Here is a 25,020-nt window from a genome sequence, read left to right on the forward strand (position 1 = left end):
ACGTTGTATCCTAACAAACCTGTGGCCTAGGGCGAGAACTGGAGGGAGGATACAATTTAAATCACCTTTAAAGCTAGCTCTTCGCCTCCGATCCGCTTGCCTCAGCCTCCCAAGGGCTGCGGTTAAAGATGTGCAAAACCACACTAGAATTGGATTTTTTCCCAGTTTGTTTAAAAAATTTGGCGATGGAGGGAAGGGAGGTTTTGAAGCACTTAAGAGCATTCGCTGTTTTTCTAGAGGACCACAGCACCCAGGTTTGAAGTTCATAACCAACTCAAGCGCCAAGGGAGCGGAGGACTTCATCTGACTGACATGGACACCCACACACCCCTACACACTGCCATGCAGATAAAAAGACACATGTATATGTGTGTGTATATATATATATTTCTTGTTTGTTTATCAAGACAGGATTTTTCTGTGTAGTCCTGAAATTCAAGAGAACCATGCTAGCCTGTTTCTGTCTAGTGCTGGAATGTAGTGGTGTAGGCTCCTGTGCCTGTTAGTCAGTGGCCTACCACTGAATTTACTCCAAAGCCCAGTAACAAAATTCACAAAATGATGAATACAAAAGCCAGTCATTTACATACATGCTTTTAAAATTCTGATGTCATTTATTGGCACAAAAATTACTCAGATATAACAGGGTGTCTATGTGGCTTCACTTTATATTTTGTGTATTTAGTTGGATATTTCCTTTGCTTATAATTCACAACCTGTTCTAGTGTGTCCCTCTGTGATCAGCACCTCCACGACAGCATTTGTGTTCTGAGTCCCTGCTGCAAACACAACATACCCTTCCCTCACACATGCTCATGCTTGGTGGCCAGGCATCTGAGCAAAAGTCCCTCCAGGAAGGTCAGGTCTTGTGAGTTTCAGCATCATAGGGTCAGGCGGAAGACAGACCTTCTTAGCCATGTTGGCCTATCCTGCAAATGTCGCCACTGCATCCAGGGACGGGTGAGGTAACAGGATGGTGGAGTGCTGATGTTTGTGTCCTTGCTGTGGCCCCTGGTTGAGAGGACCAACTAGATTATTCTGTCAGCAAATGCTTATGATGAGTTCTCTTGTAAGTTAAGTCAAAACCCGTATTTCTCAGTTACCCATCTTGTGTTCTCCCAAAATTGAAGGCTTGGCTTCTGTAGGATTACTGTGTTTCACTGTCCCGGGAACTGAATCAAGCCTTGTGTTTCTGACAGTGTCTTTTCAACAGCAGCTAGGAGGTTGGCGTAAGCCAACTTTGAATATACAGTAGTTCTTTTCATATACATTTCAAAGTATTTAACAAAGTCCAACTTTATGTCCATGGTTTCAGTCCACTGGAAGCACAGACCAAGGTACAAAAGCCTCGGAGGAGATGATGTGGTTTGCCAGGCCTTGGTTACCAGAAGGGACACCTAGGAAGGTAGACAGAAAATGGATGGTCAGTCAGAGCTCTTCCAAGTACAGAGAGCAGGTCTAAGCCCTTGGGACTCAGTCAACATCTCTAGTCAAGGGCTGATGGCTCTGAGGTCCCAGAGATTCCTCTGCCCTGTGCCCTTCCCCCACAGCCTTGAGCAGGCCTGTGAGCCATTTACCACAGTAGACCAAACCAATAGGACCTGGAAGGCATTACATTGCCAGCCTTAGCCCTGCAGTCTACTACAGGAGCTAAGAATGGACCACCTGCTGCTATCCCCTCACCCAGCCGCTGGAGAAGAGACTCTGGGGGGTGTGGCTTCCCCTTTATATGTGAAAACAAAATATTAAACTTTGGGCCTTGATCAGAATACGTTGTCTTGGCCCCATGCTTCTCTCGACCTCCATTCCCCTTTCATTCCCAGCCTTCCTCTCAGGTGAACCCGGTTCCCGTAGCTGCTGGTGGCTACACTGCCCCTTCTCTCAAATTCCTGCCCAGACTTTCCAGGATTACCAATCTTTTTCTTCACTTTTTCTCTCTAGTCATTGCTCTGACTTTTCTTGTGCCCTTCTGCATCTCTGGAGTGACAACAAAAATCCAGAAGCACCACAGACAAGTAAAGCACCCTACCCTGCCCATTCTAAACTGTAGCTCTTAAAGCAGCCCTAACGTCCAAACACAGACTACATCTGTTTCCCATTAGACACGGGGCATTCTCAGAGCCCACAAACTTGTAAAGAGACATGAGCCCATAAAGAATGTCCTTTATGACCACTCCACCAAATCATCTTTTCTTATCTGGGTTTGAGGCTTCAAGTGGGTCTCTACTGCAGGCTTATTTATTTGTGAGACATGGTTTTACCACTATAATCTTGGCTGTCCTGAAACAGAAAAGAGGTTTGCCTGCCTCTGCATCCCCAGTGCTGGGGAGAAAGGCCATGTACCACCGCCATCCTTGGACAACAAGGCTTCTCTGCAAGGTTCACTCACCAGCCAATGTAGCACTGGCAGAGGTTCTCATGGGATGTTGCTTGCTTGATAAGCAGTTCCACTTGTGTTGGAACATCCAAAGTGTCATCATGAGAGAAATCCCGACCTAGGAAGCAGAAATACTGTCATCTGCACTTGGCAACAACACAGCATGGGCTCTTGTTTGGCTCAGCCGTCTATGCAGCCAGTTAGTCGCCAGAGCAGGAAGGACAGACCACATGTGCAGTGAGAAATTCACCTGTGTCATCTGCAGGCACACTGGTCTCTTAATATAGACTCAGTTCAAAGATGTGGCTAGTGGGGCCATTCCAAAATCAGATTTGAGGAGTGGACAAGGTCATTTAGCTTGAACCCCACAAATTTCATCTCCACTGGACAGTTAAGATCTTCCCCCACAGACTCAGCAGCCTGACCAGCCGATAGAGCTTCTCTGATAAGATGCTTGTTTTCTTGTTTTAAGCCAAGTTTATTTTACTATTGGTGATCAGCAGCCCAGACCCCAAATATCTAAACCTCTACCAAACACAGTGCACAAGCATGATTACAGACTTCTATCTGATTATTCTTCTGATTATTTATTTATTTAGTCCCCCACTCCCAGAGTCCTTTGAGTGTCATCCTATGCTAATACTTTGTATCATTCCAATTTTAGTATAAGTGTTGCGGAAGCAAGCACAGTTTTGTTTTTTGTTTTAGAGATTTTTAAGTTTCATGTGCTTCAGTGTCTTGCCTGTATGTACCATGTGTGTGCCACTGGAGGTCAGATCATGGAGTCAGACGCCCTGGAACTGGACTTACTTACAGTCATGAACCACCATATCATATGGATGCTGGGAACCAAACCTGACCCACAACAAGGTGAACTACACCTGCTTTTCAGCCACCTCTCAGGCCCATCCTGCCTCTTTCTTTTCTTTGAGATGGGGGAAGTATTTTGTTGCTACTGGGTTTTGAGAGATTCCATGTGTGTCAGCTGGCCTGAAGTATGGAGCTGGACCTGCCGCATCTGATTATTTTGGAGTAGTCCTAGAATTCACTGTTATGACCTAGCCAGCTGCAGTTCTGCCTTGTTCTACTACTGGGATTGCAGGTGTGAGCCACCACGCCTAGCTGGCAAAGTACCTTTCTACTACCACCAGGACTGTTTTAAGTCCTCCAGATCTCCATAAATTCTAGAGCTTCTCCATTTGTCCCAGTTCAGTCCTAGGCCCTGAGGCTCTGCTGGGTGGACTGCAGACCGGCTTCTTTTCATCACTCTCCTCTCCTCTCAAACCCAAGCGTGCGTTTCTTTCCTCTGAGCATCCTGCCCTGTGCTCGGGGTTCAACTCTCCTATACATTCAAAGTACTAATTATGTAGTCTTCAATCTTTTCTTGATTACATCCTTCTCACAGGTGTTTGTTTGTTTGTGTTTTTGAGACATCGTCTGTCTACGTAGCCCTGGCTGGAGCTTGCCTCCGTCTTCCGAACACTGACATTAAAGCTATGAGGTGTCATGATGGCTTTTTCAGTTTTGTGAACACACTTCTTAAGAGACATAGGGAGTGGTTCAGTGGAAGGGTCCTTTTGTGCCCTGGTCTCAACACCCAGGACTTCTGCCCACCACAGCCCCTATTTGCTCACTCAGTCCTCTCCTCCCTGCAGAGGCTGCTCAAGAGTTTTGCTACATCTCATCTTTGCCTCCATCTCATTCTCTTCAACAGCTTCAGTCTGGCTCTCAGATGGTCACTAGTGACGTCATCTTTGACCTTCTCATGTCTCATGAGTCAACAACCATCTTTGTGCATTTTATTTTTTGCGTTGTACTGGGACTCTTACCTAGGTTCTGTGAGTGGCAGGGAATAACTTCACCACGGTGCCGCAGCCCTAGTCCAGCCTTTGACCTGCCTTCCTCAAGATCTCTTGTATCTAAGGTCGTCATTTCATCAGTGGTTGTCTTGTCTGCATATTAGAGCATTTTCATGCCTTCCTTCTGATGGAAGGCCACTCAGCCAGTGCACGTGGTATCCTAACACAAAAAAATCAGGCCTGGTTCCCTCCCCATTACATCTGCCTGCCTCTGGTAGTTTCCCTGGGTTGAATGGCAGCCTGGGATTCACCTTCCTCTTACCATCACTTTCATCAAAGGGCTCTCCCTAGATACACTGCTCCCTGCCTGACATAATGTTAACGTCCTCTAGTGAATGCCTTGTGGAGGTCTGCATGGAAATGGTCCCTAGTTGACAGAACTGTTTGGGAAGGGTGACAAGGTGTAGTGTTGCTGGTGGACCTGTGTCACTGGAGGTGGGCTTTGAGGTTTCAAAAGCCCATGTCATTTCTAGTTAGTTTTCTCTGCCTCAGAGTTGTAGATCAAGATGTAATCTCTCAGCTGATGCTCAGACATCAAGCTTGGCTGCCTGCTGTGTGCTCAGCACAGTGATGCTATAGCTACCAACCATCTAAAGCTGTCAGCCCAATAAAGCTCTCTTCTATAAGTCATGGTGTCTTATGAGCAGCAAGAGAAATGTAACCAATGCACTCCGTCTTATAAACGTGAGCTCCAGTTGTTTCCTTAGGGAGACTTTTTTGGGCCTTCCAAATTAAATGAAACCCTGTCATCACAAGGTGTCACAGCCTCTTCTCCACTCAGTGACGTTTCCCCTTAGTTTCTGAGCCCTGAGAAGCCAGGGAAGCTGGCTGTTTCTACTCCTGTGGTTCCTTTATTGATTTACTTGATTAAGCCCTTATTACAGAACTGGCTGGTTGATGCCCCATGCCTGGAATCCCATGTTTTCTGTGATGTTCATATTCTCTGTTAGGGTTTCTTATCATCATTCAGATGGAGAAGAGTTCAGAGGTTACACAGAAATGAGTGTGGAATGGGGTCTCTGGCCACTTGGCTCTCACTCTCTATGCACTCACCTACCCTGTAGAAGAAAGAGGACCAGTATGGATTGGCTCCTTGTTTCCAAAGTCATACATGGCTCCCCTTCTATCCTTCTACTGACGCTAGTAGCCATAGTCCATCCAAGTGGTCAGGCACCTCCACTTGGATTGCCTCACCATGAGGCCAGTAACTTGCCCCTGGAGTTGGTTGGTTCTGGAATCCATTCAGATTCCAACAGAGCCTTCCTCATCCCCAGAGCTAAGGGGGTTAAGGGTTTTCAGTAACAAGAGCCAAAGGGGTGCTCCACTGTTGTCTTGAAGCTACTCATGAGCCATGTACAAATAAATCCCAGGACAGCGGGTGGCCATCCACCGGTGAGAACACTCTCCTCATCAGGCTCCATGCCCCTTTAACCACCAAACACTCACCAGTGAGCTTATCTCGAACCCTATTAATAATCTGAATAGCTTTCTTGTTTAAGGCTTCTGGTTTCACAAGACCATCTCCAACTGGAAGACACAAGAGCAGAAACAATAGGTCCAGGGCTGCCCTGCTTTTATAGAACTTACCTCTATGTGCTGAACAAGCCTGTGCATGCATCTCTGTCATCAGCACACAATCCGGAATTCATGGGCCCGTCCCTCCCAAAGGCAGCTTTGTTACTTGCCTTGTTGATTCCCTTTCTGGCTCATTGTTCACTGTAGCTGCTATCAGTGCAATGAGCGAGTTCCTCAGAGTGTGGACTTACTGAAAGAATGGATGGATTCTGGCACAGTGGTCCCTGCCTTCTTATGGGCTGGTTCTCCAAGTTCTACACCGTCCAAAATTTCTAAGGGAAAACAAACAAACAAACAAACATCTTAATTAGCAGCTGATTCAAATAGTAAGGAACCAATAGTTTCCCATACTTTTTTTTGAGAGGTTTCTTGTATCTTAGGCTGCCCTTGAACTCCCCATGTAGATAAAGATGACCTTACTGTTGATCCTCATGCCTCTATGTCCAAGTGCTGAGATTACAGCCATGGGCCACAACATCTGGCTGTCACTATTTTTTTTTTTTTTAATTTATTTCCATTTTAATGTGTGTATGTATGTGGGCATAGCCATGTAAGGTGCTGGGTGCCTGAGGCCAAAGTAGTTGTATCTTCCTAGAGTGGGAGTTACAGTTGTGATCTACCTGATGTGGGTGCTGGGAACCGAACTCAGATCCTCTGGAAGAACATTGTGTGCTCTTAACTTCTGAGCCATTTCTCCAGCCCTGATACTTTGGGGGTGGGGTGGAGTGGGGTTGGTTTTTCTATGAAGCCTCGGCTATCCTGAAACTCACAGAGACTTGCCTGCCTTTGACTCCCTAGTACTGGGATTAAAGGTGTGCACCACCACCATCCAGCTCTGTTTTTATTATTATTGTTATTATTTATTTATTTATTTATTTACTGTATTTGAGTACAGTGTAGCTATCTTCAGACACACCAGAAGAGAGCATCAGATGGTTGTGAGCCACTATGTGGTTGCAGAGAATCAAATTCAAGACTTCTGGAAAAGCAGTCAGTGCACTTAAGCTCTGAGCCATCCCTTCAGCCTCTGTTACTTTTTTCAAAATAAAAATTACATTAATCTATGTGTTTCTCTGTGTTGGGGCTGGGGGAAGATAGCATGTTTGGGAAGTCAGAGGTCAACTTTTAGGAGCTGGTTCTCTCCTTCCACTATGTATGTATGTCTAGGGGATCAAACTTAAGAGGCTAGGGTTGGCCGTAAGTTGCCCTGGGGGTTAGACTAGGCAAGCACTCTCTGGAACTATATCTTAAGCACTGACATCAGAGAATCGTAATATAGGGCTGGGAAGGTGGCTCAGTGGTTAAGAGCACTTGTAGCTCTGGTGGCAGCCCTGATTCCCAGCACTCATGTGGCTCACAGGCATCTGTAACCCCTGTTCCAGGGGATCCTGCACATGCTTCTGCTGCACATGCTTCTGGCCCCCACCATGCATGCATGAAATGCAGACATACATGCATGGGTAAAACACCTGTACACATGCAAACAAAAACACTACTATAAAGCCATTAGTTTCTAAGTCTTTGAAAATGTCTTACTTGTTACTATTGTGAATGTCTGTGTGTGGAAGAGTGTATGTCACAGCTCCTGTGTGGTCAGAGGACAACCTCATGGGTCAGTCTCTCCTTCCACCTTTTATGTGGGTTCTGGGAATTGAACTCAGATCACCAGGCTTGAGTGGAAAGCATCTTGATACACAGATACACACACACACACACACACACACACACACACACACACACCCTTTTTCTTTTTTTCAGGCTGAGTTTCATGTAATCCAGGCTAGCCTCAAACTTGCTATGTAGGTAAGATGACCTCAACCACTCTGGGCAAAGTAATGGGGTCTACCATTTCCCTGGGATGTACCCACCTACTGACTGGCCTGCAGAGTAGGAGTCGGTCCTTGTTCGGGATCGCTTATTGCCTTTGGTATTTGCTAGGAAAAGAAAGTACAAGTTAGGAAGTACTTTAGACTGTGACTTGAAAGAAACTTGGTTGGAAAGGTATTTTCTTACGATCACAAAAACATAATTTTTTTTTCTTTTCTTTTTTGAGACATGGTTTCATTGGAACCTGACTGTTTTCTGGAATTCACTCTGTAGACCAGGTTGACCTTGAACTCAAAGAGATCATTCTGCCTCTGCCTCCCAAGAGCTGGGATTAAAGGCATGTGCTACTACCCACCCAGCTAAAACTTTTTTTTTTCAAAAAGCTGTAATGCTGAATCTGCAACCCGGATGCTCTCCACCGCAGTCCTGACATAGACAGGTCAGTGCTGGTTTACTCAGAACAGCAGAAGCCTCTCAATAGTTAGAATCCTCCAGGGAGTAGAGAAGTGGGCCACAATGCTGCCTCAGTCACAACTATCTATGTTTTTCACTAAAATACTAGCTTCCTACTTTACAGCCAAACAAATAAAAATCTCCAAGGTACTGTTTACCCAGACAACCATTTTCATTAAACAGCTAAGCTGGAGTGTTCTCTAGATTATAAAAATGTTTGAAATGCCTCTCCAGCCCCCAGAACTGCTGTGCAATTGTCAGGGACACATACATACATACATATATAATACATACATACATACATACATACACACATATGTATTTAATTTAAATAGCATAGGCTGGCTTGGAACTTATAGAGAATCCATCCCACATATTTGAAGCTTACTGTCCATCAGCCTCCAATTCAGCAAAGGGTCATAGACAAAGGCTTCTAGCACAGCCATGACACTGTCCTTGTGTTCCCGAAGCACTTCCATCACTGTGTGGCATGTGGTTCTGTAGTTGCCATCTAGACCTGTAACCTGCATAAAGGTCAGAAAAAGTTACTATCAGTGGCCTGCCACCCCGACACAGGCCCAGGCCCAGGCCTGTGCAGACACACATGCAATGCTTATCTTCAGAGGTCATTTCTAACACAGTACTGGGGACCAGCTACAGAAACCACAGGGGCACCGAGGAGAACTGATGCACTCAGAGAAGCATATGACTATATTGGTTCTATTTCAAATAAGTGTGTACCCAGGATCCACTCACCTCCATAGCATTGGTCAACATTCTTGTTAGTCTAAATGGAATCTTTTCTGGAAATTTCTCTCTGGTCATAGCAACCTATAGGGTCATTAAAGGGAAAAGCAAATCCATGGTTAGGTTATATACTCTAGCCTAGGCTAGGTGAAGGTGGTGGCCTCTCTTGACATCATGTGCTCTGATTTATATCACAGCAAGAAGAGTTCCCACCCAATTCAGTGAGAGGACATGTGTCACAGGGATTTGAAAGATGACATAAGAAAACAAAAACAGAGAAGAGAAGAGGGGCAAGTGCTCACTGCCTGGCTTTGGCCAGCATGCAGCGGGGGACAGGATAGCCCTCCTAGATGACAGCCTGTGGAGAGAGGAGACGCGAAGGCCTTTGGGACTTGAGCTGCCCAAACTGTCAGGAGGGTTAGCATACTCACCTCAAAGCAGTCCCCAAAGTCAATGTGCAAGATCTTTCCACTCAGCCGGTCCAGCATCAGGTTGGACGGGTGCCTGGGAGACAAGTGAGAGCAGGAGGGATCAAGGAGGCAGCCCTGATGATCAATTAATCAAGAGTGCCCAGGCCAGAGGCTGGCAAAGGCCCACACTCAGCCGAGTCCTGCCCCACATGCCTGTATTACACAGGCTTTATGGGAGCTAGCCTTACTCAGTGTTTTCTGCACTGCTACATGTTGCTTTGGGGCTACAAAGGCAGAGGACAGTGCTTGTGGCAGAGGCCACATGACCCACAAAGCCTAAAATATGCACTATGTGCCCTTGCATTTACTTTCTTAGGATCGTGGGTCCCTAGGAAAGTGGTTTCTTTCAAGAGTAGCACAGGTCTATCATTCCCACCAAGCAGCTACCACAGGGACTTGTCTGCTTGAACCTCTGGATCAGACTAAGTCTTTCAGTCTTTCATCAAAGGCATTCTGCTAGGATTTCAGACTGACTACTGGTTTCTAGAGCTCTGTATTTTCTTTTACATTAATGCATGCGTGCGTGCGTGCGTGCGTGCGTGCGTGCGTGCCTGTGTGTGTGTGCATGCTCCTGCACTTGTACATGTACATGCCATGGCTCTTGTCTGGAAGTGAGAGGACAACTGGCAGGAGTTGGATCTATCCTACCATATGTGTTCCAGAGATCAAACTCAGGCTGTCAGGCCCTATGGTATAAACTCTTTAGCTCATTGGCTGTTTTTGAGACAGGGTCTCATTGTATTATCCTGGCTGTCCTAGAACTCACAGAGTTCTACCTGCCTTTGCTTCTGTCTCCTAAGTGCTAGAGTCAAGGGCTTTTCCACCATGCATGGCCCACTGTCTTTTAAAGATAAAATCTCATTTTGCAGCTGGGGCTGATCTCAAAATCTTAGGCTTGGGACCAAGCATCAAAAAAAGGTCTTAAATTCAGGAAATGTCACCACCTTAGCTCTCAAGTGCTGGGATTATAGGTATATGTCAGAGAACCTGGCTTGAGCTTTTATTTTGGAGGTGGGGGCAAAAATGATTTTTACGCACAACTGCATGAGACACAACTACAAAAGAAAAGCAATAAACATCAAAGAACCATTTTTATTTACAGTCTTATTAGTCAGTGTCTGAATATTCCTAACATTTCTTTTTCTTTCTCTTTTTTGTTTCTTTTTTTAGGGTGGGGACATGGTACTGAAGATCATACTTTGGGCTACGTGTTGCCCCTATACAGTGTTCTCTCACTGAGTTACCCACAGACCTGAATCATTTCTTTGGAGATAGTTATCTACTATATTTAGAAGTGTATTTTGTACAATAGAGGGTTCTGCTTTAGTTGGTTTCAACTATAAATGGAGAATGACCTGTCATCTTAGCACAGTGGTGATGGATCACTTTGTTACATTAGTAAGTTACTTCGAGGGCCCCTCCTCCCTGCTGCAGGGTACAGTAATCCTACTTTGCAATAAAACTATGCTTGTTTGCCTTTCAAAATATAAAATATAGTTATTTACTCAAAGGTTACATATTTGTAGAAAACAAAATGAGACCATTGAAAATAACTGGAGAAAGAAACTCAAAGAAACATATTAAATTCACTCACCTGTCTCCAAGGCCTAAAATGTATCCAACCATCGACATAACAGCCAAGGAGCGGGTATAGTTGGTTCTTCGATCAAACCACACCTACAGCACAAGAGCACATGTGACAGTGGTGTATAAATCGGCAGTCTCAGTATAGTCACAGCCCAGGACAGCTGTTCTTATGGCCTACCAGTGACCAGTTAGAATGGATAACAGAACAGCACACAATGACAGGGACGGCCTGCAGTAGGCCGGGATGGTGTCTGGGACCCTGAGAAGCAGGAGACACATCCCTCCAGGGGACCCACCATCTGAAATAAGGGACTGCCTGCAGTAGGCCGGGATGGAGACATCTCAGTAGTCCTTGGCAGCTCTTTGTAAAAAACAATTGTTCCCATTTCTCCTAACCTTAGCCCTGGACAACAGCTGTATAGATTTCATTTGTGAGTGATTGTTTTTCAGTTGGCTTTGGTGTGTACAATTATTCTACTATATTTGACTTCCTTCTTTCTCCTTCTGCTCTGGTGACTTCTGTGAAACTAGATGTTCCTTGATGTAATGATTCTTAAACAATTAAAAACTGAGGCACAGGCAGAGCATAGCACAGATCCTAGAGTGCATGCTATGTGTTCTCATCTGGGAAACAATGCAATAACTGTACAATGGTAGTTCCAGATTAATGCTTGACTTGCAAAGAAAGTTTGAAGAAATTATTAGAAAATGAAATAGAGCCAAGACTGGGACCCCAAGAAAGGAAAAATTCATTGAAGTTATGAAATAAATTTTGTATAACATTTAAGAGTGGTTCCTAGATAAGTAAGTATAGAATACATAAAATCTTACACTAGTAAAACTAAGTCAAAGCACTGGGACTCTTAGGAGAGTCACTGTGTGCAATGCACAGTAGCAGAAAGCTAGTGGAACTACTGAGTTAAGGGTTAATTTGACTCTTTCTGGCCACTGCCTGGCAGCTTTGCCCATGTCATTTATCATTCGAGCTTCACAGGAAAATGCAAGTAGCTGACCTCGGAGCTCTGAGCTCTGAAGTATAAATAAGTATAAATAAGTTTAAATAATGATAAGTTTGCAATTATTATTATTTTGGCTACAGGCCTGGAAATAAGGAAGCTTGAAACTTTGGGGAATAATTGTAATTTTTAATTCTTTGTGGGACATGGTTATTCTTTTGAATATGATTTGGCAATGATTATACAATGTCTTTTTTTTCTACTTGCTTTTGGAGTAAGAATAAAAGACCGGGGCAAGAGAAAGGCGATAGAGCATGTGGAGAGTATGTGAGGAGTGAGTGAGGAGAGCATGTGAGGAGTGAGTGAGGAGAGCATGTGAGGAGTGAGTGAGAAGAGAATGAGGAGTGAGGAGAGCATGTGAGGAGAGCATGTGAGGAGTGAGTGAGGGGAGCATGTGAGGAGTGAGTGAGGAGAGAATGAGGAGTGAGTGAGGAGAGCATGTGAGGAGTAAGTGAGGAGAGAATGAGGAGTGAGTGAGGAGAGCATGTGAGGAGTGAGTGAAGAGAGAATGAGGAGTGAGTGAGGAGGGAATGTGAGAAGTGAGTGAGGAGAGCATGTGAGGAGTGAGTGAGGAGAGCATGTGAGGAGTAAGGAGAGAATGAGGAGTGAGTGAGGAGAGCATGTGAGGAGTGAGTGAGGAGAGAATGAGGAGTGAGTGAGGAGAGCATGTGAGGAGTGAGTGAAGAGAGAATGAGGAGTGAGTGAGGAGGGAATGTGAGGTGTGTATGGAGAGTGTATGTGTGAGTGAAAGGAAAGTGCATGTGGTGTGTGAGGTGTATGTAAGATGTGTGTAAAGAGTGTGTGAGAGTCAGAGGGGAACACACAGAGGTGTGTAGGACTGTGGGAGTTCAAGAAAAGAAAAACGCACAGGAGAAAATCAGAGAGCGCAGGAGAATGCAGAGTGCGTGCAGCCTCAAGCTGCAAGCGAATGAGCGAGAAAGAAAGCAGAGAGTGAGAGAAAAGATGGAGAAACTTTAAGCCTTGAAAAACTGCCTCTCAGCTTGTACCCAAAAAGTAGTCTGTGTTTATTTATTATGCACCTTCCAGATATCCCTGCTTCCAGGTGAGAACTCTGATCCTGTGTCCAGGCTGGACACTGACAATTATAAACTGTGCCTTAAAATCAACTTTATCAGAAAGGGATTGCACCTGGATGAATAATGAATGAGTTTTTTCTTAGGAATGTGAAGATGTAAGTGAAAATATCCACTTTGGGGTCTCTACTTTAGACTGTGAAGATAACCCTTCTTTCCAAGACATTCGGTACATTTAATGTCAATGGCACTGTTTTTGAGACATCAATACAATGGTTCTCAAGTTTATATGGTAGAAAAAAAATACAAAAATAGACCATGTGAAGAGACTTGTATTAATGGCTGGTTTTCAAGACACATACAGACAGCAATTAGATGGTTCTGAAGTGAACTCCATGAGGAGACTGAGGTCAGTGTGTGAGCAAAGTGCAGTCTCTTAAAATGGAGGAAAACCGTATCTACTCATGTGTGTGTGTACCTGGAGGCAGGTGAGCACGCTCCAGCTCCAGCTGAGTCAGAGGTGTGCATGCTACAGCACTCCAGCCGAGGGCAGAGGGCAACTTGTGTGAGATGGTTCTCTCCTTCTACCATGTGGGTTCCAGGGATTGAACTCAGCTTGTCAGGCTTGGCAGCAAATGAATTAACCTGCCAAGGCATCTCTCCGGCCTAGGTTTACTTCATTTAAAAAAAATATTTATTTTTATGTGTATGCACCATATTGTATATGTGCATGAGATGCCTAAGATGGCCAGAAGGATGTTGGATCCCCTGCAATTGGAGTTACAGGATCTCATATATAGTTCAGACTGTCCTAAGACTTTATGTAGTAAAGGATGGACTTGAATTCATGGTGATCCTCCTGCCTCAGCCTCCCAAATGCTGGGATTATAGGTATGAACTACCATTTCAATTTAATCAGGTTTCAAAAGGCTTTTCATGAAGCACAGTGAAAATTTCTCAGTAAACCACAACAAAAAGGAGTATACATCCTGTCATGTGAGGGTGCCAGTGGTGGTGTCTGTGGACATACCTCAGAGCTGGGGCTTTTCAGCCACAGTAGCTTGGCCAGGTCATCCCCAGCTGTGTTGTTGACAGCATGCTCAAACACCTCCACTTTCTGCATCAGAGTCAGGTGGTCATAGTCAGGAGCCATCTGAATCAGGACAAAACCAGTTAGTAAGAGAGGAGTCTATGATAGGCAGCCCAAATGTAGACCAGTCTAGGGCCAGGCAGGGCTGGGTTCTGATTTCATTAGCAAAGTTAAGACAGAAAGGAAATAACAAAAAGGCAAAGGAAAAAACAATGTTTTTTTTTTTTTCTTTTCTTTCTTTTTTTTTGGGGGGGGGGGGGGGGAGGGGACTAGGTTCTGTAGACCAGGCCAGCCTCAAACTCAAGAGAGCTGCCTGCCTTTGCTTCCTGTGTGCTGGGATTAAAGGTATGTGCCACCAAACCGAGAAACTTAAAAAAAAAAAATGTATATATGTATACATATAATTTTATATTATATATAATACACATACATATATGTATATACACATTCATATGCCTATGTGTAAATCTAATTATTTTGTGCTCCTGTAGAGGTCAGAGGACAGTTTCTGGGAGTTGGTTCCCTCCTTTCACTGTGGGTTCTGGGCATCAGGCCTACATAGCAAGAACTTTTACCTACTGAGATTTCTTGCTGGCTCTTCTTTGTTTCTCAGAGGTTATTTGTTTTATGAGTTACTTCATTAAGCCTTCTTCCATAGTGATTTCCTCAGAGAGCTTTCTCAGTGGTGCCCCACCGGGCAGCTGTGTAGTACGCACAAGGCTCGGGTGTTAGCATGGCAGCAGCACATACCCGCAGCATGATGCGGTGCTCGATGTTCAGGAGGATTTTCTTCTTCTCCCTGTAGTCCCGGATGAGGGCGTGCAGCGTGTCACAGTGGGGCACCCAGCCAATGAGGCCCGAGTTGGTGGACAGAGGGATGACAGCGTACCTCTGGATGCTGGTGGCCACAGGGAAGAAGGGGTCATTGCAGTGAACAGCAGTCCAGCTTTAATCAGCTTAGGACACACAAGGCCTTTGCTGAACGCCAGTTGCAGGATGTCTGTGAAGAAGGCACCCCAGAAAGACACCACAGAAGCCACAGTGGTCCTCAGCTTGCCTCATAAACTCATCTCTGCTGGAAGCAGTGACTACTTATGATGCTAAAGTCACCTCAGTGGAGCAGCCATGGGCTTAAGAGGCAGAGGCACACCTGGGAGGGTTCCACTGGCCTTGCTCCATGGCAGAACTCCAAATTTGTAGAATCCAATCTAAATCTGTAGACCAGGCTGGCCTCAAACTCACAGAGATCTTCGTGCCTCTGCCTCTGGAGTGCTGGGATAAAAGGCATGTGCCACCATGCCTGGACCCTTCTAAGTGATTTGAGAGTTCACTAATTTTCACATTAATTAATTAATGTGATTAAGAAAGGGAGTGGATTCCATAGGTCTTGGGAATTGCTGGTGGTCTTGGGTAGGAATGCACTGCTCTGACCTATTCTGCTGCTCCCTGTTTCTCCCAGGCAGCAATGGGCATGAGTCTGTTTTCCTCCTGAAAGGGCCACAAAGGCATTCACAATGGGAATACCCTAATGGGTGCCCTGGTACTCCTTGCCAGAAACTTTAATGTTCTTTTTTTTTTTTTTTTTTTTGAGACCGGGTTCTCTAAGTAGCCCTGGCTAGCCTGCAACTACATGTTGGCCAGGGCTTCTGACTGTGCAACAGTCCTCCTGCCTTTGCCTCTGTTTCTTGAGTGCTTGGGATCATATGTGTGTGCTATGTATCATACTGAGGTCCCCCCCCCCCCCCAAAGGTGTGCACCACCAGTGCCTGGCAGTATTTTTGGTTTAAGACAGTCTCACATACAGTTCAGGTAGGCCTCAAGCTCTCTAAGAAGCCTGGGCTAGCTTTGAATTCTTGGTCCTTCTGCCTCTACATCCCAAGCTACCATAGCTGGCTCATGTGCCTGACTCAAACGTTAGTAACAACACATGGTTCCATGGACAGCGTAGGACAAGACGCTGGCCTAAGAGCTCAGCGAGGACACAGTGCTCTGAGTACCTGAGGTTCTTGCGAAGAGAAGTCGGGTCATTGGCTAGGAGTGTGTTCACCAGGCCAAAGAGCTGCATCACTCGTTCATCCTGCCGCAGGTCCTCGTGGCCTTTCAGGAGGAACACAAACTCGTGCCCATTGCTGCCTGTGAGAAACGGGGAGCAGCAGAATAGGTCAGAGCAGTGCATTCCTACCCAAGACCACCAGCAAGTCCCAAGGCCTATGGAATCTGCTCCCTTTCTGAATCATACTGTCCCCACAGACAAGCACATACACACCCTAGAACTCAGGGAAAGAACAGTTCTGTTCTGATTAAAACAAAAACTGTGTTATGAGGAGTGAGAATTACTATGTCCTATAGATTCCCTGTTTCACTGTCCCTTCCTGACTCCTCCAGGCCACATCACCTGGAGCCCTAGTGCGAATGCCCAGTGGGAGCACAACAGTGTCAGAGGACACGAGGAGGTGTTGGTATTCTGGACTATGAAAGGATTGATTAAAGAAAAGAAAGCCACTGCAGGGTAAATTCAGGTTTCTCAGACGCAAGGGACCAGCCACTTGAGGACTGACTTTGAAAGTTTCCTAGAAGCTCTGTTTATTGTTACACAAAAGGCATCTTTAGCAAGTCAATTTCTGCATACCAAGACTTCTTATCTGGGGCTGGAGAGATGGCTCAGTGGTTAAGAGCACTGACTGACCTCTTCTTTCAAAGGTCCTGAGTTTGATTCCCAGCAGCCACATAGTAGCCCACTATAAAATGCCCTCTTCTGGTATCTGAGGACAATGACAGTATACTTACATAAAACAAATAAATACATCTTTAAAAAAACAGAACACTTCTTATCTGATCTAGGAGTTGTCTGAGAGCCATCACCCAAGCAATTCTCACCCATAGCTTCCTAGTTGGCCAGGCCTGTCTCTGAGAATCCTTCAAAGGGATAACCCCATAAAATCTCAGATAACAATTCCTGACAAATGCCTACTTTAGAGCTTATGAGCCATCACTCCAGACTCATGCTAGGTACAACAGTTCTGCTAAGATTCTGCTACAGTGAAGGACAGGCCAGATCTGCCCCACAGCTGACTGAGCAAGTAGGTCTAGGAAGGGGGGAGCAGCCTCTGCTAACACTTCATTCTATGTGTGTGTGATTTTTCTAGACAGGGTTTCTCTGTATAGCCTTGGTTATCTTAGAAGTAGCTTTTAGACCGGGCTAGCCTTGAATTCACAGAGATCCACTTGCCTCTGCTTCCAGAGTGCTGGGAGTAAAGGTGTGTGCCTCCACTGTCCAGTTAACAGTTCGTTCTTAAACGTCTCTTCTTTAAAGAGACAGAGTCTCATGTAGCCCATTCTGGCCTTGGACTTACAGCCACCTTCTTGCTTCTGCATCCTGAGTGATGGGATTATAAGTGTGTGCCATCATGCCTGGTTTATATGATCCTATAGGTCCAACCCAGGGCACTGTGCATAAAAGGAAAGTGCCTATCAACTGAACAATATCCATAGCCCCTCTATGTTTTTTATATCATCAAGACCATTGTTTGTGGGACCATGATTATTTGATGGTAGTGAATAATCACTATGCTTAAGAAATAAGCATTTAAAAAAAGCTTTCTTATTTTTGATTGTGTGGGTATGTCCAGATGCTTCTAGAAGCCAAAGGTTTCAGATCCCCCTGGAGCTGGAGTTATAGGCAGCCTGACGTAGGTGCTGGAACAGAGCACCTCTGCAAGAGCAATAAGAGTTCTTAGGTATTTTGCCATCTCTCTAGCCTAGAAACAATCAGAAAGAGTGAGGAAGGAGCTGGGCAGTGGTGGCATACGTCTGATTCCAACTCTGGAGGCAGAGGCAGGCAGATCTCTGTGAGTCTGAGGCCAGCCTGGTCTATAGAGTGAGTTTCAGGACAGCCGGGCTATATAGTGAGACTTTGTCTATAAATACATAAATAAATGAAGGAAGGAAGGAAGGAAGGAAGGAAGTTAGTTGAGAAAGGATGTGAAAGGAGTATGAGCTATGGGTTATTCCACTGATTCCAAGGTTGGTTTGACTGATCAGGTTGTCTCTTTACTGTTGCTGCTCCATGTGTGTCTTTCTCAAATATATTCATTCTGTCAAGGAGGAATAGCTGTGCTCTCTGCTAGACCCTCCATACAAGCTCTTATGAGACAGAAAGCCAGGGGCTAGATAGACAGCTCTTCAGGTAAAAGTGCTTGTGACACATGAGGCTGGTGGGATGGCTGCTGGGTAAGAGAAATGGTTGTTCTTCCAGAAGACCCAGGTTCAGTTTTCAGCTCTCAAATGACAGCTTACAACCATTAATAACCCCAGCCCCACTTCTGGCCAAAAGGTATGCACGTGGTACATGGATACACACAGCCAGAATATCTATACATATTAAAGGGAGGGAGGAGGTGTTTGCTGAGTAGTCATGAAGAACCCGAGAGCTGAAAAACACACTCAAACTGCCTCTGTGTTTGTTTCTGTTTGTCACTGCCAGATCTTTACCCACCTAGCCTTTGAGGACCCTTGTCCCAGGGATCCCCATATCCGACTGAGGTGGTCAGTGGCAACCTGAGGCCCTATCCCGGCATCCACATAACCTAGGTGTCCTGTAACCCTAGTTCCAAGTGGGGCAGAAACAGGAGGATTGCTGGGACTTATTTGCTTTGCCTAGCAGAGAAAAATGAGGGCCCCAGGGGCCCACATTCAGGGAAGGATCCTGTTTTAAAAAGGAGCTGGCATGGAATGACAGACACTTCATGCCTTTCCTATCTCTGGCACCTACAGCTACACGTAGTTACAATCAGACCCCCCCCCCGCCGTCCCTGACCCCAGTTTCCACAGCTGCCCACCACATGGGCGATCAATTGATCGCCTGCTACTTCAACAAGTACATTGCTGGGCAAACGGAGCCGTATAAGACACAGCAGGAGGAGACTCAGTGTCCTCCCTTGCTCTCCCAACAGACATAAAGACTGCAGCAGGTCAGATGGCAGGCAGTCATTTCAGAAGAGAGAAAGTGTGCTCGGTTCTTACCCATCAGGGTCAGCTTCCGGGGCCTCTGCTTGGATGTGATGACTTGCAAAGATGGGGCTATGGACTGAATGCGAATGATCGGCTGGTTGGGGTCATATGTTCCTGGCACAGCCAACTCAAGGTCTCGGCACATCAGAAGTTTGGGGGACACATATTGCAGCTCCAGGGATGTGAGCTGTGAACATTAAGGAAACGACTTAGACTTCTGCCTCTCAAGGGAAACTGAAATGCAGTTTAACTTATTTTTCTTTCAGTAAATGGCTCTAAGCAACTATTTGTCCTAAAGTCTCCACCTGAAGAGTCTGGATGCACAGGATGAGCCCAGGATGCCTCAAGCTTACCTGGGGTAGCTGCTTGGAGATCCGTCTGAACACGTGATAGTAGAGGTCCCAGGCTTGGGTGAGGTCCTTGACGTTGCCCGATTTCATGTACTTTCGGCACCACTCCTGTGCCTCCATCAGGTCTCGACCATATGCCTGAGAGGGAAAGCAGAACAAAGTGTCACCTTACCAAGGTGGCCATGACCCTAGGAGGCTAAATTCCCAAGCAGTCTACACTAATCCCGAGGGTGGAAGGTGCCGGAAGTGGTATAAAGGTACCAGGAGAGAACAGCTGTTTTAACAGTAGGGGCTGCGCAGTCCCAACCCTTGAGCTCCCAGGGCATGAGGATGACCTACCCCTAAAGAGATTCAGGGAGAGGTAAGACACCCCTGAAGGAATCTTGGGAGTTTCCAGTTAAAACGCCATTAAAATCTCAAGAGCTGAGGGAATGGCTTGGTGGGGCAGTGCCTGTCTGCTGTGTGTGAGGACCTGGGTTTATGCCGCTAGCATGTTATGAAAATGAAAATAACTGAAGCATTTCAGTGGTTAAGCACAATGGCTGTTCTTCCAGGTCTTGAGTTCAATTCCCAGCACCAAATGGCAGCTCACAAAATATATAACTGTACTTCCATGGGATCTGATGTTCTATTCTGGTTTGCATAGATGCAGACAAAATACCCATATACATAAAATACATAAATAAATACATATATTTTAAAAGCCAATAAGTTTATTTAAAAAATAGGGGGGAGATTGGGGCTGGAGAGATGACTGACTGCTCTTCCAGAAGTCTTGGTGGCTCACAACCATCTGTAATGGGATCTGTCACCCTCTTCTGGTGTGTCTGAAGACAGCAACAGTGTACTCATATACATAAATTAAACAAATAAATCTTAAAAAAAATAAGGTTGCTATGACAATTACATTTTGATTTTGTTTTGTTTTGCTTTATTTTTCTGGCCATGAGTTCTAGGTCTATGCTGGCCTTGCATTTGTAATTCTCCTGCACAGAGCTCTAGGACTACAGGTTTCTATGCTGTGACTTCTACTGGGTGCCACTTTTAAGGACAGTAGAAAGGTAGAGAGAGAGAGAAAGCAGTCTGGGGAGGTGAGGGTAATGTTTGTCACTCTCTGATCCGTACCTGATTAAAGGACGTCTCCTTCAGAGTCTGGGGACCCCGTTCCATCATAGCATGCAGGGGCTCCAGCACCTCAAACATGCCTTTCACGTTCCTCTCCCCAAAGTACAAGCGAGAGGCCTCTTCCAGGCCTTCATGCCACATCTCATGCCAGAGGATGGCTACCCGAATCAGCTCTTCACTCACCTGGATTAAAGAGAGAAGGAAGGAGATGTGCCATGAGGGAGAGCAATCACCAACACCCCTGGCTGCTGCCTCAAGACTGACTCACCATCATGGCCTGCTGGACCAACGTGTTGCTGTGCTCACACATGTTCTTCAGGATCTTGTTGGCTGCATTGTGACGGGCTGTGGTGGTAGACTTAGAAGCCACCGTCAGGGGGTAGATGAGGGCCTAAGCAAACAGAGGAACACTTGGAAAGACCAGCCCCCAAAGCAACAGTCAGTGGTTTCCCGAGAAAATGCTCCGGGTCTGCATGTACCTGTGGGTGGTACCGACCAATGTCTGTGAGGAGCTGGTGAATGAGCCGGCCCACCAAGGGTCTGGGTGTGTCAATTCTTGCAATGAGCTGAGGTATGACCTGGTATGCAGGAAGACACAGCATGAAGCAAGTGAGACGTAGGACATATAACTGATTTCTATCTTTCTTCTCTGTTTTCTAGACAAGGTCTCACGTGGCCTAGCATAGTCATGGTCCCTTTGCCTCTACCTCCCATGAGTTGGGATTTCAGGAGTGTACTCTGGTCTAGCAGGTCTTGAACTGGTTCACCCATTCAGTTTCCTGGCACAAGCAAGGAGAATATCTGGTCTGGACCTTGGGACCAAGCTGTGCTTCTGTGACCACTGGTCATTTCCAGTTCTCACCTGTAACCAAGTGTCAATCTGTATGGCCTTCACCCCTTCCACCAAGGCTTCATTGACATCTGGCCAGTGACCATAATCAAACCACAAGGTGAGGACTCTGGAACGACAGGACAAAGTTACGGCAAACTGTCAGTTTTTCACCCGTATGGCTGTAAATGGTGGTGACAGATGGCAGTGCTCTAAAGCCCCGGTGCTTCATCCCAGGTCACCAGAGTCAGCGAGGCACAAACTCAGCTGCAGACGTGAGCCGGGCAAGCTCTATACGTGCTGAGGAGGTGCCTGCAGGGTGGGCAGCAATGAGGCTGGTGAGACAGACCTCTTGACCCTTCCCTCTTCTCTTCCATCCTCATGTGTAAGGCCTGGTAAGCTATTGTGTCCCACAGCCCAGGAGGAGAAAGGTCCATGTGCTGACCTGAACTATACTGACCAGAGAGGGAATAGAAGACACCAGATGGGTGACTTCCTTTCAGGGTTATCTTCTCCCCACTTCCTTTATACCTGAGTGTATCCTGGAGATTGTTGCCTCTTGACAAGGAGATAGAACGGAAGAAGCCTTGGACAGCAGGGACAGTGTACAACAAGAGGGTTTTGGATAAATCCTGTTGAAACACAAGTGTATTACTGACGGTCTACTCTCGCATCTGTAAAATGGGCACAGTTGCACACTGATGGCACCCTGTCTCAGAGGGGAGTGTGAGACCCTGATGGCTGAGGAGCTGGTGGCATATGGAACGCACTCCACAGAGGCAACTGTTTCATAATTATAGTCTGGCGTAGTGTGGCTTCCTGAGCCAGGCAGTAGGGATGAAGTGGAGGCTCTGAACATGCTGTTCTCTGTACTTTCTGGCTGCCTTGTTACAGTCTGAATTGACAGGCAAAGGGCCTCCCAGGGAAAGAAAAGGGCAGAGGACATATCCACAAGGCCCTGGCCTTAGAGTGGCCTTACAGCTGTGACAGCCACACACCCACAGGAGCCATGCACTGAAAGGATCTGTTCATCGCTGGGAGAAGGAGCCTTTCTTCAGCTCAGACAGCAGACACATGCAAGCACCCAGGAGCACAGCTTCTGGCACACAATAAGGAGAGCCAGTCAGTGTGTCCAGCCCCATCTGTCCTGCCTCAGAGCAAGCCTCAGCTTCCCTGACCTTCACAACTATCGGCTGCTCAGAGCTGTGCCCTGGCCAGTTCTGAGTGAGGGTTACCTCGGTGACCTTCTTCTGCAGAGGGGAAGGGGTGGGGCTGTTCTCGTTGCTCTCAGCTTCACTCTCACTGTTGCTACCCTCTGTGCTGGTGGCAGCAGCTGCAGAGGCGGCAGTGGTGGCAGCGGTGGTGGCATTGGTGATGTTGGCCCCACTGGCGTGACGCAGCTTCTTCTTCTCATCACGGGCTTGGTTCTGATGTTTGTAGTGCAGCACTGCTTCAAAGTTCATCACTGCCCATGCGTGCCAGGCCTAGGTGCATGGGGTGAGAGTCAAAGGCAGACACAGGCGAGCAAAGCCCAGACAAGTGGAAGGCAGGCTTCTGAGTGTGCCCTGAGGATGGAGCCTTGAGCTCAGCAGACTAGGTCTCTAATTCTACATATGCCCACGAAGTGACATTACTACAACCAATATGGTTCGTTCATCTCGAGAGCATTAATGGCACTGGGCTTTTGGTGAACATTGTAAGGTCACAGTAAGAGGGGCAGTGGAAGCAAGGTGTGCTTGCTCACAAACATTATGGCCTATAGACTACAAAACAGATGAGGGCCAGAAAAGGTGGGCAATGGGAATACCAGTGATCTGAAGGGCTCCATAAAAAAGGGATTTGGCTAAACCTTGCCCTTGAACAAGGAGGGACCCACAGAGACAGAAGCAACTGGTCTTCTTGGCAGGGAAAAAATACAGGTACATGGAGGGCATGCCCAGAGTCCATGGAACCATGTGCCTGCAGCTTGAGGCCCACAAAGCAGAGTGAGGACTACTGGCCAAGTGCTAGGGCAGCAGACAGCGGAGTCCATGTGCTGGGCCACAGCAGCCCATTTCATCTGAGGAGGTGGGGCTTCCTGAGGTCCCCCACATTTATTTTATGTTAATGGATGCTTTGCTTGCACATATGTATGTTATCACGTATATGCCTAGTACTTGTGAAAGCCAGAAGAGGATTCCAGATCCCCTGGAACTGGAGCTGTATGTGGTTGTGAGCTGATTAACAAGGGTCCCACTAAGCAAAACTTCACTGGATGTATTTTCCAGCTCTGGATATGCAGCTATCAATAGAGGGAAATAATTGATCCTATCATAGACTGGACTGTGTGTGTGTCTGTGTGTGTGTCCATGTTGAAAGTGCACAGTTTTCAGTTCAGTGAGTTCAGTGTGAAGCACCTGCAGAGGATTAAGACTTTTTATTCTAAATGTTTCTATGGTCTTCAAATCAACTTTGATCCTAGAGGGAAAAATTTATAACTTTCTAATAAAGGTGAAGATTTTATAAAGAAATTGATTGCATTGTTATACCAAACAGCTATTACCTGGGAGCCTTTAGAAAAGGAATTTAAAAAAAAGTATATATATTCCTCTAAAAATACACCCTTCCAGGAATTGCCCCCGCACCAGCTGGTCAGTCAGCTAGCCACTTTCATACGTTCTGTTTTTCTTTTAGAAAGGTTTCCAGTAATATAACATCATAGATGTTCCTAGGATGACAGGTATCTGAGAGGCTATCAGACACTGTGGTCCTAGAGCTACTGGAACAAAGCCATCACAGGAAGTGCCCCTCAAACCACAGCCTCCATCAGCTTCTCTGCAATTCCTAAAGGAAGGTCCAACTTTCTTGGGCTTCTGACAGACTCTAGGCATTCTAGTGACCTGGCTGTAACCATGGGAACACGGGAGAACTCAAACAGGGTGCAGGCTCTCTGGGTGGAGAACTGAGGGTCTGGAGCCAGTGCTGGCCCTTCCCCCCTCACCTTGTACCAGCTGCGGTCATGTTCTGTGGCAGCACTGTAGTACTGCAGCACCTTGGGGATGGTGCTCTCATTGATGCCCTGGAGGTTCAGCTGCCACTCCCCAAGTTTCAGAAAACACCTGAAAACAGAAGAGCAAGACCCCATGTTGTGCTCTCCCATCAAAGGCCCTGAAGGACAAGAGCGGATTGTTAGAGTGTCCTAAAGACTTTGACAGTTACTCTTGCTTTCAAGAGGCAACTGATGGATGTTCAACCCTGTGAAAGGAAGGGGAAAGGGTTCTGTAGAAAACCTTGGAGGTGTCTTTTTCTTCAGGATTTCTGTCTTCCAATGACAGCATAAACCAGGTACCTGGTACAGGTGGACATGATGGACCCAACTATGCTTTGTGGAGGACGGTTTTGACTACTTTTTTTCCTCACTGATTTTTTCTTCCTTGTGTTCTCTTCCACTCCAGACAGAAGCAATGCTAATGCTAGCATCTGTTGACTGCTACTCCAGGCACTGCTCTCTATGCTCGATTCTGGGCTCCTATAACACCTCACATCACCCTATTATTATTATTACTATTATTATTCCTTTACATGGTTAGGAAACCAAGGCACGGAGAGACTAAGAGTCAGAGCTGTCTACAGTTGGAATTAATAAAACAAGGCACCCAAGTCAGTGAGATGGCTCAGCAGGTAGAGGCAAC

The 25,020-nt window shown here is 46.2% G+C and overlaps 1 protein-coding gene across 1 annotated transcript in view; it reads right to left on the reverse strand.

The window, feature by feature from the left end:
- Positions 1–591: 591 nt before the first annotated feature.
- Mtor (mechanistic target of rapamycin kinase) overlaps positions 592–25,020 on the reverse strand; it is a 111,372-nt gene continuing 86,943 nt past the window's right edge. The window contains exons 38-58 of the mRNA XM_034503773.2: positions 24,330–24,447; positions 22,585–22,833; positions 21,881–21,981; positions 21,383–21,479; positions 21,000–21,098; positions 20,789–20,911; positions 20,521–20,703; positions 19,399–19,533; positions 19,058–19,232; positions 16,033–16,168; positions 14,786–14,933; positions 13,976–14,098; positions 10,903–10,985; positions 9,270–9,342; positions 8,848–8,922; positions 8,480–8,615; positions 7,680–7,745; positions 6,003–6,083; positions 5,683–5,763; positions 2,390–2,495; positions 592–1,397 (exon numbers count right to left, since the gene is read on the reverse strand). Coding sequence (XP_034359664.1) covers positions 1,382–1,397; positions 2,390–2,495; positions 5,683–5,763; positions 6,003–6,083; positions 7,680–7,745; positions 8,480–8,615; positions 8,848–8,922; positions 9,270–9,342; positions 10,903–10,985; positions 13,976–14,098; positions 14,786–14,933; positions 16,033–16,168; positions 19,058–19,232; positions 19,399–19,533; positions 20,521–20,703; positions 20,789–20,911; positions 21,000–21,098; positions 21,383–21,479; positions 21,881–21,981; positions 22,585–22,833; positions 24,330–24,447 — 2,404 coding nt within the window. The 3' untranslated portion in view covers positions 592–1,381. The remainder of the gene's footprint in view (positions 1,398–2,389; positions 2,496–5,682; positions 5,764–6,002; positions 6,084–7,679; positions 7,746–8,479; positions 8,616–8,847; positions 8,923–9,269; positions 9,343–10,902; positions 10,986–13,975; positions 14,099–14,785; positions 14,934–16,032; positions 16,169–19,057; positions 19,233–19,398; positions 19,534–20,520; positions 20,704–20,788; positions 20,912–20,999; positions 21,099–21,382; positions 21,480–21,880; positions 21,982–22,584; positions 22,834–24,329; positions 24,448–25,020) is intronic.

This window comes from Arvicanthis niloticus, chromosome 5, assembly GCF_011762505.2.
Source record: "Arvicanthis niloticus isolate mArvNil1 chromosome 5, mArvNil1.pat.X, whole genome shotgun sequence".
In the NCBI taxonomy this organism is placed as follows: Eukaryota; Metazoa; Chordata; class Mammalia; order Rodentia; family Muridae; genus Arvicanthis; species Arvicanthis niloticus.